Source organism: Erithacus rubecula, assembly GCF_903797595.1.
Source record: "Erithacus rubecula genome assembly, chromosome: 3".
Classification (NCBI taxonomy): domain Eukaryota; kingdom Metazoa; phylum Chordata; class Aves; order Passeriformes; family Muscicapidae; genus Erithacus; species Erithacus rubecula.
In genome coordinates this window covers 6087938-6102501 of record NC_136689.1, presented here as the reverse complement: position 1 = coordinate 6102501, position 14564 = coordinate 6087938, and the positions used below count along the sequence as shown (strand labels likewise).

The 14564-nt window shown below is 37.5% G+C and overlaps 1 protein-coding gene across 13 annotated transcripts in view; it reads left to right on the top strand.

The window, feature by feature from the left end:
- Nucleotides 1-14564, top strand: part of KMT2C (lysine methyltransferase 2C) — a 190884-nt gene that overhangs the window by 106627 nt on the left and 69693 nt on the right. For 9 of the 13 annotated variants that reach the window (XM_079301717.1, XM_079301728.1, XM_079301724.1 and 6 more), the window contains exons 10-14: nucleotides 257-429; nucleotides 1150-1310; nucleotides 3676-3789; nucleotides 5346-6079; nucleotides 13196-13315. In XM_079301717.1, the coding sequence (XP_079157843.1) occupies nucleotides 257-429; nucleotides 1150-1310; nucleotides 3676-3789; nucleotides 5346-6079; nucleotides 13196-13315 (1302 nt within the window). The remainder of the gene's footprint in view (nucleotides 1-256; nucleotides 430-1149; nucleotides 1311-3675; nucleotides 3790-5345; nucleotides 6080-13195; nucleotides 13316-14564) is intronic. The other 4 variants (XM_079301725.1, XM_079301719.1, XM_079301718.1 and 1 more) reach the window with 1 other exon arrangement.

Here is a 14564-nt window from a genome sequence, read left to right as displayed (position 1 = left end):
GTCATAAGGTAACTGAGAGTACCAATGGAAAAGTTTGTTCTGATAACATACACTCTTTTCAAGTCAGGGAGTAGTGTCAGGAAACTTCTTGATGTTGTGCAGGTTATTCATGCTCTGCTATCAGATCTTGGATCTTTTTGTGTTATCAAGGACAAAAGCTATTAAATTTAATTTAAAACAAGAAAATGTCAGTTAATGGCAGTTCTATCACATTATGAAATATCGTAATTAATTACTAAATTCTTGTGATCTCTAGAACTGTAGAGTATGTGCTGAGTGTGGCACACGAACAAGTTGTCAGTGGCACCATAATTGTTTGGTATGTGACAGTTGTTACCAACAGCAAGACAACTTATCTTGTCCTTTCTGTGAAAAACTGTGCCTCCAAGACTTCCAGAAAGATATGTTGCATTGTCACATGTGCAAAAGGTAAGTCTCCAGCTTTTGTTAATTTGTACCAAAGTGCATAAATCTTATGATGAGCTGTGTGACATTGATGGGTTTCTGGGAAGGATGCACACTGTGTTTGATATTCAGTGCCACAGGATCTTGTGCAGCTCCTTGATCCTTCATCCCTAAATACAATGAACAATAGCAGGTAGTTTTATTTTAATCCTAGCAAATAAGTATTGATTGGCAGTTACCTAAGGGTACCTGGCAGTTGCTTGCTATTTTGTGAGGAAGCAGGCTAAAAACATCATTGTCCTACAGTTTAAAGACTGTTGTTTCCAGTAATCTGATTTCTTTTTAATTATCAAGTTTATGTTTTCTGTTTAATTTTATGCCTTCTTCTATTCTGGTAATTTAAAAAAAAATTAAAATACACTATTTGGAACATTTTAAGAATGTAAGCTATGTTTTGTATTCAGTGGTGTTGTATCTCACTGTGCAACATATTGATGATGCTCTACGTCTTGTGGAGTCTGATTTTCTTTAGGGACAATTTAGGTCTTTGTGTTTGTTTGTTCACTGTTTGACTTGCTGACATACCATGTTTATTCCTCTAAAATTCTCCATAATCAGGCATTTGTTGAAAATCTCTATTTCCCCATAGGAATGGGAAAATAATGCTGTTTTTAAATGCTTTATATTTTCATCACTAAAATTTCAGTCACAAGAAATTAAATCATAATAAATTAATCTCCCCAGATGGATTCACATAGAATGTGACAGATCTCCAGGTAGTGAATTGGAGTCTCAATTGAAAGACTACATCTGCACTCTCTGTAGACAAGGAGAAGGGGATCAGACTCAGTCATGTGATGTAATGAACACTTCTGAACTCATTCCTGAATCTGACAGTATAACAGGTAATGGAACTTAAACTTCACAGTTCCAAAATGCTACCATCAGATACAATATCTGCAGTCTCACCAAGTCTTTTGTGAACCAGCCTCTCAAACTCTATTCTGTGAAATTCATCCCTTCCTCTAACAGCAGCTCCTCAAGCAATCCATGGGTGACTTCTCTTTCTGGCTTCAGGATCCTGGATACAAACATGGGCTGGTGAGCACCATAATTGTGGTTCTCAACTTCCAGCTCCAGCCTCTCAGTCTGTTGCTGTAAATTTCACTAATTTATTTTGGATGTGGTACAGTTCATAAATGTATTCATTTGGCAGCCTGGCTGTTGCACTCATTTGTGCCTGGTAGACATTCTTGCAGACTTTCAGTTCTCATGTTTCTTTCTCTTTAACTGCTGGTCAGTCTCATAGTGCATGTTCTCACTTTATCCAGGAAGGACAGAGCAGTGGGAGCTGGACTGTGTTCAAGGGACAGGTGTTTATTTAGCTAGGCAGCTTTTAATAGGTGTCCTTTTTCAAAGCAATATGTGACCAGTCATCTTGTTCCTGAGACATTCTTGTCTAAGTGGACAAATCAAGCAGAAGGCAAAAAGTTGTGGAGAAATGTAAAGTATTAAAAAAAAATAAGTTAGTAGTAGTAAGGAAGCACAGGGAGGACTTGGACCTGCTGATCTGAGCCCAGTGGGTCATCCTCAAGAGCCCTGTTATCAAGTCATAACTAAATGCACCTACAGTCACCCAGGCTGAACTTCCTGGAAGTACAGCTGTGGTTACATTCAGCAGCAAGGTAAAATGTAACAGATTAACTGCACAGCCACTGCTATGTGCATTTTTTGGGCTTAAGCAGAAGTGCTTGTGCACTGATCTTTTGTTATCCATAAGTATCGGTGGTTTTGAAAGCCTGGTAAATTTTGGCAGGAAAGGGGAAGTGTTGGACTGGATGTTTGTGTTCAAACTGATGTTTGTGTAAATGTATCATCCCTTTGATGGTAGCCTCTACATTACCTTTTGATGGAAAAGTGCTCCTAGAGGAAGGGCAGTGACAGGAGGTAAATGTCTGTAAATGAGTTCACTCTGTCAGTGAACATGGCCACCATGTTAGGAAAAGTGGCCACTTCAGCCTTTGCAGATCATTTCCCTTCTGAAAGCTTAGGAGAGGCTGTGGACTCCCAGGCAATGTTCTTAGAGCATTTTGAAGATGTCCAAAGCAAAATAAACACAGGCACAACTCGCTGACAACTGCAAAAACCCCTTTTGAGTTAGTAGCAGGTTTATCTGGAAGGCTGAAATTTTAAGCAATGCTTCTATTAGGATTTGTAGCTAGTAGAAACATTGACAAGCATGCTCTTGTCCCCAAGGAAGAACAGGACTATCATCTCAGCTGCTAGGAGTAATCTGGAACTATTACATCAGTACAGTCATGCAGTTTTTTATACCCAGGAGAGCACTTCTGTACTTTTAAATCAGATTTGGAGCCAATCTAAGTGATCATTTCTTTGAAGTTAAAATACCACTTTTAAGTTGGCAGAGTCTGAGAGCAGCTTTTAGAGTGCTAAAAGTAGTATCACCTAATAGTTGCTGGCTTTTTGAAATTAAAAAAGATTTTCTTGATGCAGAAAGTTATATTTGTTTCACTTCTGGTTTTTGTGCTAGCATCTGTGGAGGATCAGTTCTCTTCAAGTTGGTGCTTGCTGTACACTTTGTTTTCCAGACTTGATCTAGTGCATTTTAATGAATTTCCTTAACTGAAAGAGCTTTTTACACAAGGAAAAAAAAGTATTTCCTGTTTCTGTGCTCTGTAGTGATCCTGTCAGCCAAAAAAGCACTCAGGAGTGCCTTTTCCATGCAAAGATTAACATATCTTAATTGTAAAGTGGCAAAATTCAGTTTTCATATTGTTGAGCATGTAAGGAAACTCGATGTTCCCAGTGCTGATAGTAGGTGGAACTTCATATCTATGCCATAATCCATTGTTGTATTTGTATGCAAAGTTGAAGCCTTCATGCTGCCAGTTTGGTTGAATTTTATAGACTTAGAATTTAAGAAAATTCTTTCTTGTATTTCTCAGGCTATGCTGAAGTCTGACTGTGTGCATATTTTCAGTATTAGGTGTATGTAATTGCCTTTCAGACATGTTTTACTACCTGAAAGGTATAAAACAGCTTCAAGTGTTAATGAGTAAAGTGTTCTTAATTTTTAAAGGAGTACTGTGTAGTCTCTTTAACCTTCTCACTGACCTGACTTACCCTAAATCCTATCATCATTAAATATCAATCTCTTTGGCTAAAAGGTCAAAGAGTGAGAGCAGTTGCTGATGCCAAAGTAGTAGAATAAACACTGCAATTTTAATAACTGCTTTGCTTCTCCTTAAGCTTGTACAAGTGAAATGGAAATGGAAAGTGGTGGAGAGGATCTGGCATTTCAGGAGCAACCCATTACTGGTGATGGCCCTGATCAGGAACCAACTGTTGAGTGTGTTACAGAAGGTAAGAAAGAGTTCTGCACTCTGGAAAAGCACCAGTTCAGAACCAGAACCTTCTTCCAGTAAGGTTTGCAGTGCTTTATAAATGCAAGAGGAAAAAGCTCCTAGAAAGCAGTCAGAGACACATTGCAGCAGTTTTATCTCTCAAGGAAGAGTATGAACTTCTTTGCTTAATAAGTGTTTTAGTAAAGGCAAAGAGAGTCTTCAGAATATTTGTGTCACTTTACTTTTGTTTGTTTGTTTTCCTTTTTTGTTGGGACTGGCTTTTTCCAGGCTGGAAAGATACACTGGAAGTTCATCATAAAACCCAATGACTTGTTGCTATTTAAATATTGTCACTCACACTTTCTGTTGTGTGCTTTATGGTTGCAACTCCACAGGCATCCTTGCTTAAGGATTTTCTCGGGTTTTTTTGGGTTTTATTCCCTTTGTAAGTAAAAGATAATCTTCTAGACAGGGTTTTGCAGCAGCTGATGATTTCTGTATTAGGATAAATCTTATCAAACACACAGTGAGGAGCAGCTAAAGAAAAGCCAAATCCACTGGATGTGTTAATGACCAGTATCAGGGGTAAAGATAAAGGTCCCATTCAGTCCCAGATGATGTTGGAGGATACTCGCTATAAAGGTAAACAAGAAACTTGTATTTAAAGGCAAAGTGAAAAAAAAACCTCCAACTTTTCCTATTAGCTGTGGTGACTCAGTTGTGTGTCACAGCCTGTGGCAGAAGGGCCATGATTTAAACTGTGAAGAAATCTTCAAAATAAAATGCTGGCTGTGAACTTAGTGGCTGAGGAAGTTGTAGCAGTGTGAGTTTAAGGAGAGTACAAGTGCAAAAGAAAGTAATTGGCCTGTAAGAGAATCAAGGCTCATCAAAGGAAGGAATGAGAAGTCAAATTCAGAACAAAGAATGTAGTTTTTATAGAGTGGAACAAAAGCTCTGGAACTCCTTGATGAAGAATGTTATGGATGAAAGGTGCTTGATTTGGTTCAAGGGAGGGCTAAATAAATATTTCTGAAAGAAATTCATAATACATTAGTAAATTCAATTAAACTAGCAGCAGCTGTTTTAATTTCAATTGATTTTCTAAAGTCTGAAAAAGTTTTAGGACAGAAATGTTTTTTTTATTTGTAATTGTCCTGTTCTTCTTAGCTTTTTGGAAGCATTGGGACAATAGCTTAAAATACATTAATTTGTGATAGCATGCATCTTCAATACCCAGAAATTGAAAAGAATAAACTACTTTTGGCTGCCTACCTGGAAATGTGTGTTCAGTTCCTCAAAAATTAATTTTGGGTCTATTTTCTAGCAATTTACTGCTGTGTTTTTGGGGAAGAAAGATAATGATATATAGTGAAAATAAAAATATAGACTGCTGTAAAAATAGGTACAAAGAAAGATATTTATGAAGTATATTTTAAGCTACATATTAAATTCACTGAAGTAAAGTGATATGTGTTGGCCTGCATGATGTGTACCAAGTATATTTGTTGACCAGAGCAGCAGAAGTTATTTTTCTTTTTCTCAGTGAGCCGTTAATATGGTTGTACTTAATTACAGACATATCACCAGAAGAAAAGTCCACACAACTGGAAGCAGAAGTCTCTGTTGAAATCAATTCAGCTGAAATGGAAATGTCTCCTAAAAAGACACCAGCATCTGGTGACAGTCACGCTGAAAAAATGATGGAAGTGGTAGAGGTTGCCCAAGCTGTAGCACAGCAGGAGTTGGACAAACAAGCTGAAGAGACACAGCTGCCTCAGGGTAGTGTGGGGGTGTCAGAAGTGTCCACAGCAGACTCTCGGTCTCTGTCTTCAGTACCTGAGACCATGACTGTGACACCAGAAATGCTGGAGACTGAAAGAAAAGGAGATATTTCTGTCCCCATAGAACAACAACTGGAAATAATAAAAGTGCAGAAAGATGTAAAAAAGGAGGAAACCCATGAGAAGTCAGAAGCACCAGCTCTTCTAGAAGTAGAAACTACTGCTTCAAATGGAGGTGTTGCAAATAGTTCACCAGTTGGAGACAAACCCATAAAACCACCAGCTGAGACTTGCCCCTCACTTCCCCCATCACTTAACCTAAACAAGACAAACGTGTCTTCCTCCCCAGATGTTTCTCTAGACCTGCATTCTGCACGAGATGTGCAGCACAGCCAGCCCCCAGTGCTGCCTCCAGCTGCTGGGAGTGCTCTCCCAACCACCTACATATCAGTCACTCCAAAAATCGGCATGGGAAAACCGGCCATCACCAAACGCAAGTTTTCCCCTGGAAGACCCAGATCCAGACAGGTAAGCACATGCACTGTTTCATTATGTGCTTATTAAATTTCAGTACAAGTCATCAAATTCACCTATTTCTTAGAAAATGCATTTATTCTCCTAAGTGAGCTTGTAGTTTATTTTTTCAAGGAATTAATGTTGTGGTAAATAATGAAAAAGTCAAGCTTCTCTGGTGAGAAATTAGGTTTCTTTTGGCTCGTGGTTAGAGCAAACTAGAAGAAAATTTGTTGTGTTTTTCATACAATATTCTACAAATGCAGCTAGACATAATGCTGTGCTATTTAATTTAGCTTTTAATATTTTTCATATATGCATTTATTTTGGCTGGTACTTTCAAAGTGTGTTAAAGCTTCTTAAACTGACTTTAGAGGAGAGCCTTCTGCAACTCTGTGTCCATTACTCTGACAGATATTTTCTTGATCCACATTTCTAATGGTGTGGTAAATAATTCTGTGGTTTTGTTGCATTAGGAAATACCATGCAAGGACTGTCTTGTACAAATCATTGTGGTTTGATTAGGATTAAATTTGATAAGTGAAGAGAATCCTCAAGTCTGTCACTTTTTGCAGCATCTTCCTCTCTATTCAAGTTGTGTTCCAGAGAAAATGGTTTATCAATCCCAGGTATTCATTTCTTGGTGGTGAAATTCTATACAAAAAGTGTGTCAGTGTGACAAGTTAGTGTTTCATCTTCTCATCCCAACTTATTTTTAGTCTTTGGGACTTCCAGGTTGATGATTTCTGGACTTAGTGTTAACAAAGGTTTTTTTATATATTGCACAATTCTTTCAGTTTTTACGTATCACTTAAAGGTTCAAAATTTTTGCTTCCAAAGGTATGAGAGAATGTTCTGGAAAGTTTTTCTGCTGTTTCCACTGAGTTTAGGAGATCTGTGTTTGTTGTGGTGCAGTTAGGTTTTCCTGGGTCACTGTACAGTCAGGTGTGTATATCATATTTACAGAAATATGTTAATGCCTTGAACAAATTAGTCTTCAGTGCCCTTAAGTTCTCACTGTGGGCTTTTGATGAGGGACTGAAAGCTGTTGAATGATGTTCTGCAGACTATGAAAAACAGATTTTTAAATGTCCAGTTTCAGGCAGGTGTTTTCCTTTTGAGCAAGATGTAATTGGACAAATCCACAACGTGGAAGACGTATATTTAAATCTCTTTGAATTGCAGACAGAAATAGGTTCAGGTTTATTTTGTGGGGTTTTAAATTATTCTTTCTGCTGAAAACATTCATTTTTAAAAAGAATTGTGTACTATTCCAAATGGAGAGTTGTGGGTAGGAGCAGAAGCAAAATCACAGAACGGTCAGGCTGGAAGGGATCACAGTGGGGCCACCTGGTCCAACCTCCCTGCTCGAGCAGGGTCAGCCCAGAGCACGTGGCACAGGATTTCATCCACACAGTTTGGTTTCCTGTTACATGGGGGTTCTGTGGGATAGGTTGGAAGGCAAGCAGGCAGTTTTTCACAAGGTATAAAAGCAGAGAAGTAAGACCTGTTGTTTTTTTGTGTCGATACTATAGACACTTGAAAATGGATGCTTTCTCCAGTTCTGACTTTTGGGAATCATCGTAAAGGGTAGATGCTGGCAGCTGAGAACAGTGCTCCTTGGTCATGTTCCATCATTATTTTCCATGCCATTGGAACTCCACAGATCAAGAAGAAACATAAGCTTATTTTAAAACATTTTAACCTAACACAGTTCTTGTTAGCCTGGGAGTCACCACATTGATCTAAAAGCAAGTAAAAAATGGGGAAAACAATACTGGAGGAAAAAGTGCTTCTATAAAGTCACAGGTATAGCTTTTTGGAATAAACCAGGTCATGTGTGATTCTTCTCTGGGTTGCACTGAAGAGCAGTTAATTGTCTTCTCAGAAGTGGGTTAATTCTATGGGTTTTGGATCTGCTTCTTTCAGTTTATAAAAGAGCAGATATTGCTGTTGTGTGGCTTTGTGTCAGGTGTGAGGTTATGCCATACAAATGTTACCTGGCAGCTGCAGGAGTTCTTGGCTGCCTGTCTTAGAGGAGAGGGCAGAAAGTTGCACAGACTGGGGGGGATTCATTGATTAAAGAGATTGTGGCTCCTGGTGAAGTTAACACTGGGTTCAGCCCTGCTTGCTTTCTTGGGTTGTGCAAAGGAATTTCCATTGCAGAACTTGTTCTTTGTCCAGGTTTAAAATTGTTCCTTCATGGAGTGTGATCACTCTGTAAGCACCAAAGACAAGCCAACATAATTTCACAAATAGTGAAGTTTGAAAGCTTCTAATATGCAGTTTACTTTGTTTAGATGTTCTTTTCCAGTTTTAAAAATGCAATAATATCTCCATTGCAGTGGGTTTATGGAACTTCTTATAGAGAAGAAAAAGAGATACATTTCTCTGGATCTTGGATATATTTCTTCCGAATTTTATAAAACACATGCTTCATTGGTGTCAGGGGAATCCATGTAGGAGGATAGTTTCTGATTTGGGTTTGTTCTCATTAAATTAATGTCTTGTGCTGGATGGACAGTAAGATGAATTATCAGCTCTTTCTTCAGAATCTGTTCATACAATTCCTAATGAAATATGTTTGCATAATTATTCTAGTTTGCCACTGAATACAAGTTATGCATAATCTGAAGTGATTTCCTGTATTAGATATTAGTTATTTGCTTTAGTGATGTATCTGCAATACCACATTGCTCCTGTTGGGAAAGGACTAAAGCTTAACACAAAAATGACAACAATATTCTGCTTAAAAAGACTTCATGACCCCCTTCCAGGGTTGTAGCCAGTGTCACTGATGTCAGCATCCCTCTGCCCCCTGTCATTTTTTAAGACATCTCAGTTTTTCTTAGGAGCAACAGGAGAAAATCTGTCTTCTAACCAAAAAGGGAGCTGTGTATAAATCAAAGTGGAGGTACACTTAGGAATGGTATGAATTGGCTTTGGCTGGTACAAACTTAGTCCAGTTTGGGGAATGTGTCAGCTGCTGTCAATAAGGTACCCTTTTACTGACAGTTTTTTTTTAGGGCAGCATGTTATCCATACCCTCAGCTGGAGGAAAGCTGCATTCTGCCCTGTGAGAGGACCCTCAGCCTGCCAGGCTCAGCATCTCACTGGGTTCTGTTCCCTGGACTGTCTCTGTTCCTGTTCCCCTACTCCACAGTGCAGCCAAATTCATTTCTGCATATATGAAATTTGAAATTTAAGTGTTCATAAATCACAGATATACTCACCCTGAGCTGCCAGCCTGGTCAGGTTTTACAGTGCTGTCCTAAGAGTTGTGTCTGTCCAGTTTTTCTCCATGGAATATGGAGATGCTGCACTCTTTCCTATAAACTGCAAATTTATGTCTGGGGCAGGACCTCTCTTCAATAATTTTCAAATTTTTCTTTTCTGAAGCAGTAGTCTTAGTAGAAATTACCATGTAAGTGTATTAATGACTAATCTGACACAGATCCAGTTTGAAATGAATCTTCTCAAGGAAAATGACTATTTTCTGTGGAGGTCTGTGTTAAATGGTGTTGTGTTTATTCTGTGTACCCAAATTGAACAGATTTGAGATAGTTATTTTTGCTACAGCACTGTATACTGGAAAGTGTAAGATTAAATCAGTAAATGGAAGGCATTATACATTTTGGCACTGAAACACTGGTTGGTGAAGAGTTGAGGCATCTGTAGAATAATTTTAAATAAAAACCAGTAAACTTCTGATGGTTTTGTAAATTCCATAAATACTATTTTAGTATTATTCCAGAGTATGTTCCTTGATAAATACCATGTTCAGAGGTGTTTAATTTTCATCATGAAGATGTTGGTAATCACTGTTCTGCAACACACTGGATATCCATTGGTGTTTAAAGAGGTTTTTTTAAATGGTACCAAAAAAGGCAGAGCATTGTGATTGGTTTGGATGTGTGCTCTCTTGGATGGAATGGCTTTTTTTCTATCTCCAGTTACATGGTATCACCAAGTATGTTGTTGCAAAGGTAGACATTGGATAAAAAGATCCAAAAAGAGTCTTTTTCAAAGATCAGTTTTTGTTACTGTTTTTATGCTTCGTGTTTGGTTGTTTTTTTTGGTTTTTTTTAATGAGGAGAGCTGTATTTTTAAGTGATTAAAGTTTGTTCACAACCCTAAAATTACATTAAATATTAAATTGCAAATCCAGCTTTGTGCATTTGCAATTGCAGTAGGATTCCTAAAGCGTTAAGCAGCTAAACACAGTCAGTGGTAATTTAGTGAGATCTCCTGACCCTTGCTGACACTGGGTTTCCTTTTGTTATAATTTACTTGCAGCTGTGTTGTTCAATTTTGAGGACTCAAGAATATGATGGAGAATTAGAACTTCCTGTTTCTGTCACAGTACATAATTATTGCTGGGGTTCTGATGTAAATGAACTGAATAGAACTTTCTCTTCAGTGTTGTGTGGTAATAGGCATTAATTAAAAGCCAGAATATAATTAATGCATCTCTTTCATGTAATTCATTTGTTCGTGGTATTGTGAAAATGTGTGTTTTTAATTAAGTTTATCTGACCAAGAATTCAAATTTTTCTGATTTACAATAAAACTTGGATTAAATTTCCAATTTAATTCTTAACAATATGGTTAATGAATTATATATGGATCATTTTGTTTTGCAAGACTGAATATTTCACATTCAGATTTAATATTATTTTAGCTTTTTAATCTTTTGAATTTATTTAATTACTAGAAAAGTTATCTTCTTAAAAGGATAATAATTTTGTACCTCCAAAATAAGGGTAGGTAATTTTAGTTGTTAAGTATTTTCAGCATGTTTAAGATCTTGAATTTTGACACTATCAGCATGTTGCCTCCCTTACAGGTTGATATACAGATTGTTTCTTTGATAAATAGATTTTCTTTGTGTTGCTGTACAGATGTTCTTTGAGTTGCCATTTGGTTACATACCATGCATTACAAGTTTTAGAAGTAGTGGGAAAACAAAATTCAATGAAAGTTTGAACATTACCTGCTAAAATTGACTGTTACTTGATATTAAAACAATGACTAGATTAGTTAAGACAAATCTCCTGTGCCACAGACCTGCTGATGTAGTTGCCTACCAGTGTCAGATTTCCATTTTTTCCCCCCATTTCTTATGTGGTGTCCCTGTTCTGTCACAAATGTTCTGCCCTGTGCCCTGGCTGTGAACAGGGGCTCGTCCATCTCCAGGTCTGAAGGTGCAGGGGATTTCTGTTCCCCTGCTTGAGGATGATGAACCCCTTGATCTTCTGAGTTGTCTCCATGATGACCACCTATCTGAAGTCAAGGAAAAAAACTGGGATAGCAAAATCTACCAATCCCCAGAGTGTTTATTCCAGCACACTGACTGGAACCCTTGAGCAGCTGCTGTCAGGAGCTGTTCTTCTGGAGTGGATTTTGGAAGCCCCTTGGCAGAGGGGAGGCATTGATGGCCATCCCAAGCACACAGGTGCTCTGGGCACTGAGCAGTTTGTAGGTTGTGTGTCCAGTTACCACCTCATATAGGCAGAATTCTCAAGTTGTTATTTAAGTGTTTTGTTGTCCATATTCCTTATCCTGTGCAGGTAGAGCTAAACTCCCAAAAAGCAGATTTATGCTGAATATCACTGTGTCCACGCTGTGGGTTGTTACCAAGTCTTGGTGTTATTATCACATGACTTTTATCCATAATTAGGCTTTTAGGTCAATGACAGGCTTACTCTTTTGGCTCTGCTGTGCTAGATCACTTAGGGGATAGCCCTGTTTTCAATCAGTGCAGCTGTTAGCAAGACACCTCTTTACAGTCCCAGATGAATTTGTGTTTTGATGGAGTTGTTGGTTCCAAAGAAACTAATTTCCAACACGTTCTTGATGGAGAAATTGCATTTCAGAAAAGAAAAAAAGAACAAATCCCAACACATACTGCAAAACCATCTTGTTTTCCTTGATGCTTTTTGTTGTACATCCCAGTATTCAGAGGTGTAAATGTGTTTGGGCATGCCCTTGTGAGCAGTTGTGAATAGCTGGGATTGTTTGTATGCATGAGGTTATTCCATATCAACTCTGGGATTCTGCTGCTGAATTGCATTCTGGAGAAAGTAAACCTACACTTTTCATCAGTTCCACTTCTCATCCTGGTATTCAATATTTATTACTCTCACAAATTTAGAATTAGGAAAATATACTGTCCTTTATTAAACTAATGTGTAAATTGGCAGTGAAGTTATTTATGATGTCTGTCTCCCACAGTCTTTCTTCTGTGCTTGAGAAGGTCTTCCACAAATTTACTTTCTGTGAGGAGCCTCAGCATTTCTTTCCTTGTCTGTCTTAGCATTTTCGTTTCATTTTGCTTTATTTCTAGTGACAGTCATACAATATCTCACTATTGATGGAACTGTATAAATAGGGATAATAATTAGTTTAAAGGAGCTTGTAGGTACACGAGGATATATATGGATGTATATTATTGCATGTACATAATGACATGTTAAAATGTGATACCAAAACACTGGGGTGAAAAGAAATCAATGGTAGGGTTTTATAATGGTTTATTTGTGGCAGACTTGCAGGAATGAGCTGCTTTGTTGATTACCATGGCTATTTTTCTTTTCTTTTGTCCAGTGGTTTATTCATATTCCTTTTGTCTGCTGTGCTTCTCAGACTAGTTGTTGCTGTGATTGGGGGTAGTTTAGCTTCAAAAGTCAACTGAGGCCATGAGTTCTTTCAAAATGTCATCTGGAATATAAAAGGGCACGTTACCACCTCTAACTACTGTCTTCTTCACTGTTGCAATAAAATTTAGTCATGTAATTTGTTGTTCTGATTGCTTGCTTTAGATTTGTATTAAGCTTTGTTTATAAAAACTCATTTTGTTGTACTTAACCATCAGTTGGAAGTAAATACTGATTTTAGAGTGTGTTTCAATGAGAACCTAAAAATTTCCCACTTTCTACTCACTCAATGAACTAATTGACTACTTAAGTTAATGTAGAAATGCCTATGCCTGCATGTGCTTTGCTTTTCAGATTTTTTTTTTGTTTGGTTGCTTGCTTTTTGCTTTTTTTCTTTTTTTCTTTTTTTCTTTTTTTTTTTTTTTTTTTTTTTGCAAAGTTTTATACATCTATTTTCTCACCTGCCATATCCTAGGGGGCTTGGAGTACCAATAATACAGTCAGCCCACCTTCCTGGTCCCCAGACATTTCAGAAGGTCGGGACATTTTTAAATCCAGACAGCTTCCTGGCAGTGCCATTTGGAGCATCAAAGTGGTAAATAACTTGAATTTATTTTCATGTATCCATTGCTATCTTTCTGCTGTAGAGATTAGTGATGAAATTCTGTATCTCACACCTTAATTAAGCTTCCATTCTGTTACTATTCAAGACCTCTAAAAATTATTGAAACTCTGGAGCTTTCAGATTAAAAGATGTGAGCTCTCCAGAATGTGCAGTATGATGGCATTGCCTTGATTTTCAGTGGCAAAAAATATTTTGTATTACCCAAAATTTGTGTGTATTGAGTACATCACTTTTTGTGCCTGGCTTTACGTGGCTGTCAGAATAAATTACCTGAGAAGGAAAATGTCCTTAAGACTGGCAGTAAGGTAAGCCAGGCATGGAAAGGAGCAGAGATCTGAAGGATGGCTTGAATTTGTTGCTGTGGAGAAATGTTGAAGAGTGGATTCAAAGTGACATTGTTTTTAGCTGATGGGGGAATATATAACAACTTTCTTACCTGATTAGATGGACCAAAACTTGTATCCACAGTGACATTTACCATTAAAAACACCTGAAGTAACTAAAGTAGAATTATTTGGATTAAGTAAAGGCAAAAAAAATCTTAATTATGAAACTGACAAATAGCTATAGCTTCCCCATAATTTAAGTCCATCTCTTTAACTCTCATGCTAATTTTATTTTAATTTGACATCAGCTTAGCTTTTGCTGCTTTAAGCATTAATTTTCAGTTTAATATTCAGCATTAACATTGATACAAGTATGTGCTTATTCCTGTTACTAGTTGTGTGAAAATAACAATACTGACACCTGTTCTGAAGCAGAAAATAAGAAACTTGCCAGAAGAGTTTCCATGTTAAAAAGCTGTTGATTGTATGTCCTGTGTGTATGTATGTATTAGCTCCATAGGTATCTGAGGTTATTTTTAGTTTCACCTCAGTACATATAAATACCTTCCTCTCAATCCTCAAATATCGTGTTACATTAACTTGGTGTGTGAGTCAATTTAATTCCTTTCTTTTATTAGATGGATGTTAATAAAATTTTAACATTGGGATCCTTCAATTCTCCCATTAATTATGACCATAAAGTTCTATATCTTCTTTAAAGCAGGAGTTGGAATATTTGAGAAATACTGTAGGGAATATTGAGCCCACAGTGCTTCTTCCTTCTGCCTCCATCAGCAAAAAGACCCTTTGTGTTTGTGAGTGACACAGTCCCCAGGGAGCTTTGTGCCTTCCATCAACATTGTTTTATGAAGCAAATGTTTTGCCTTGGTATT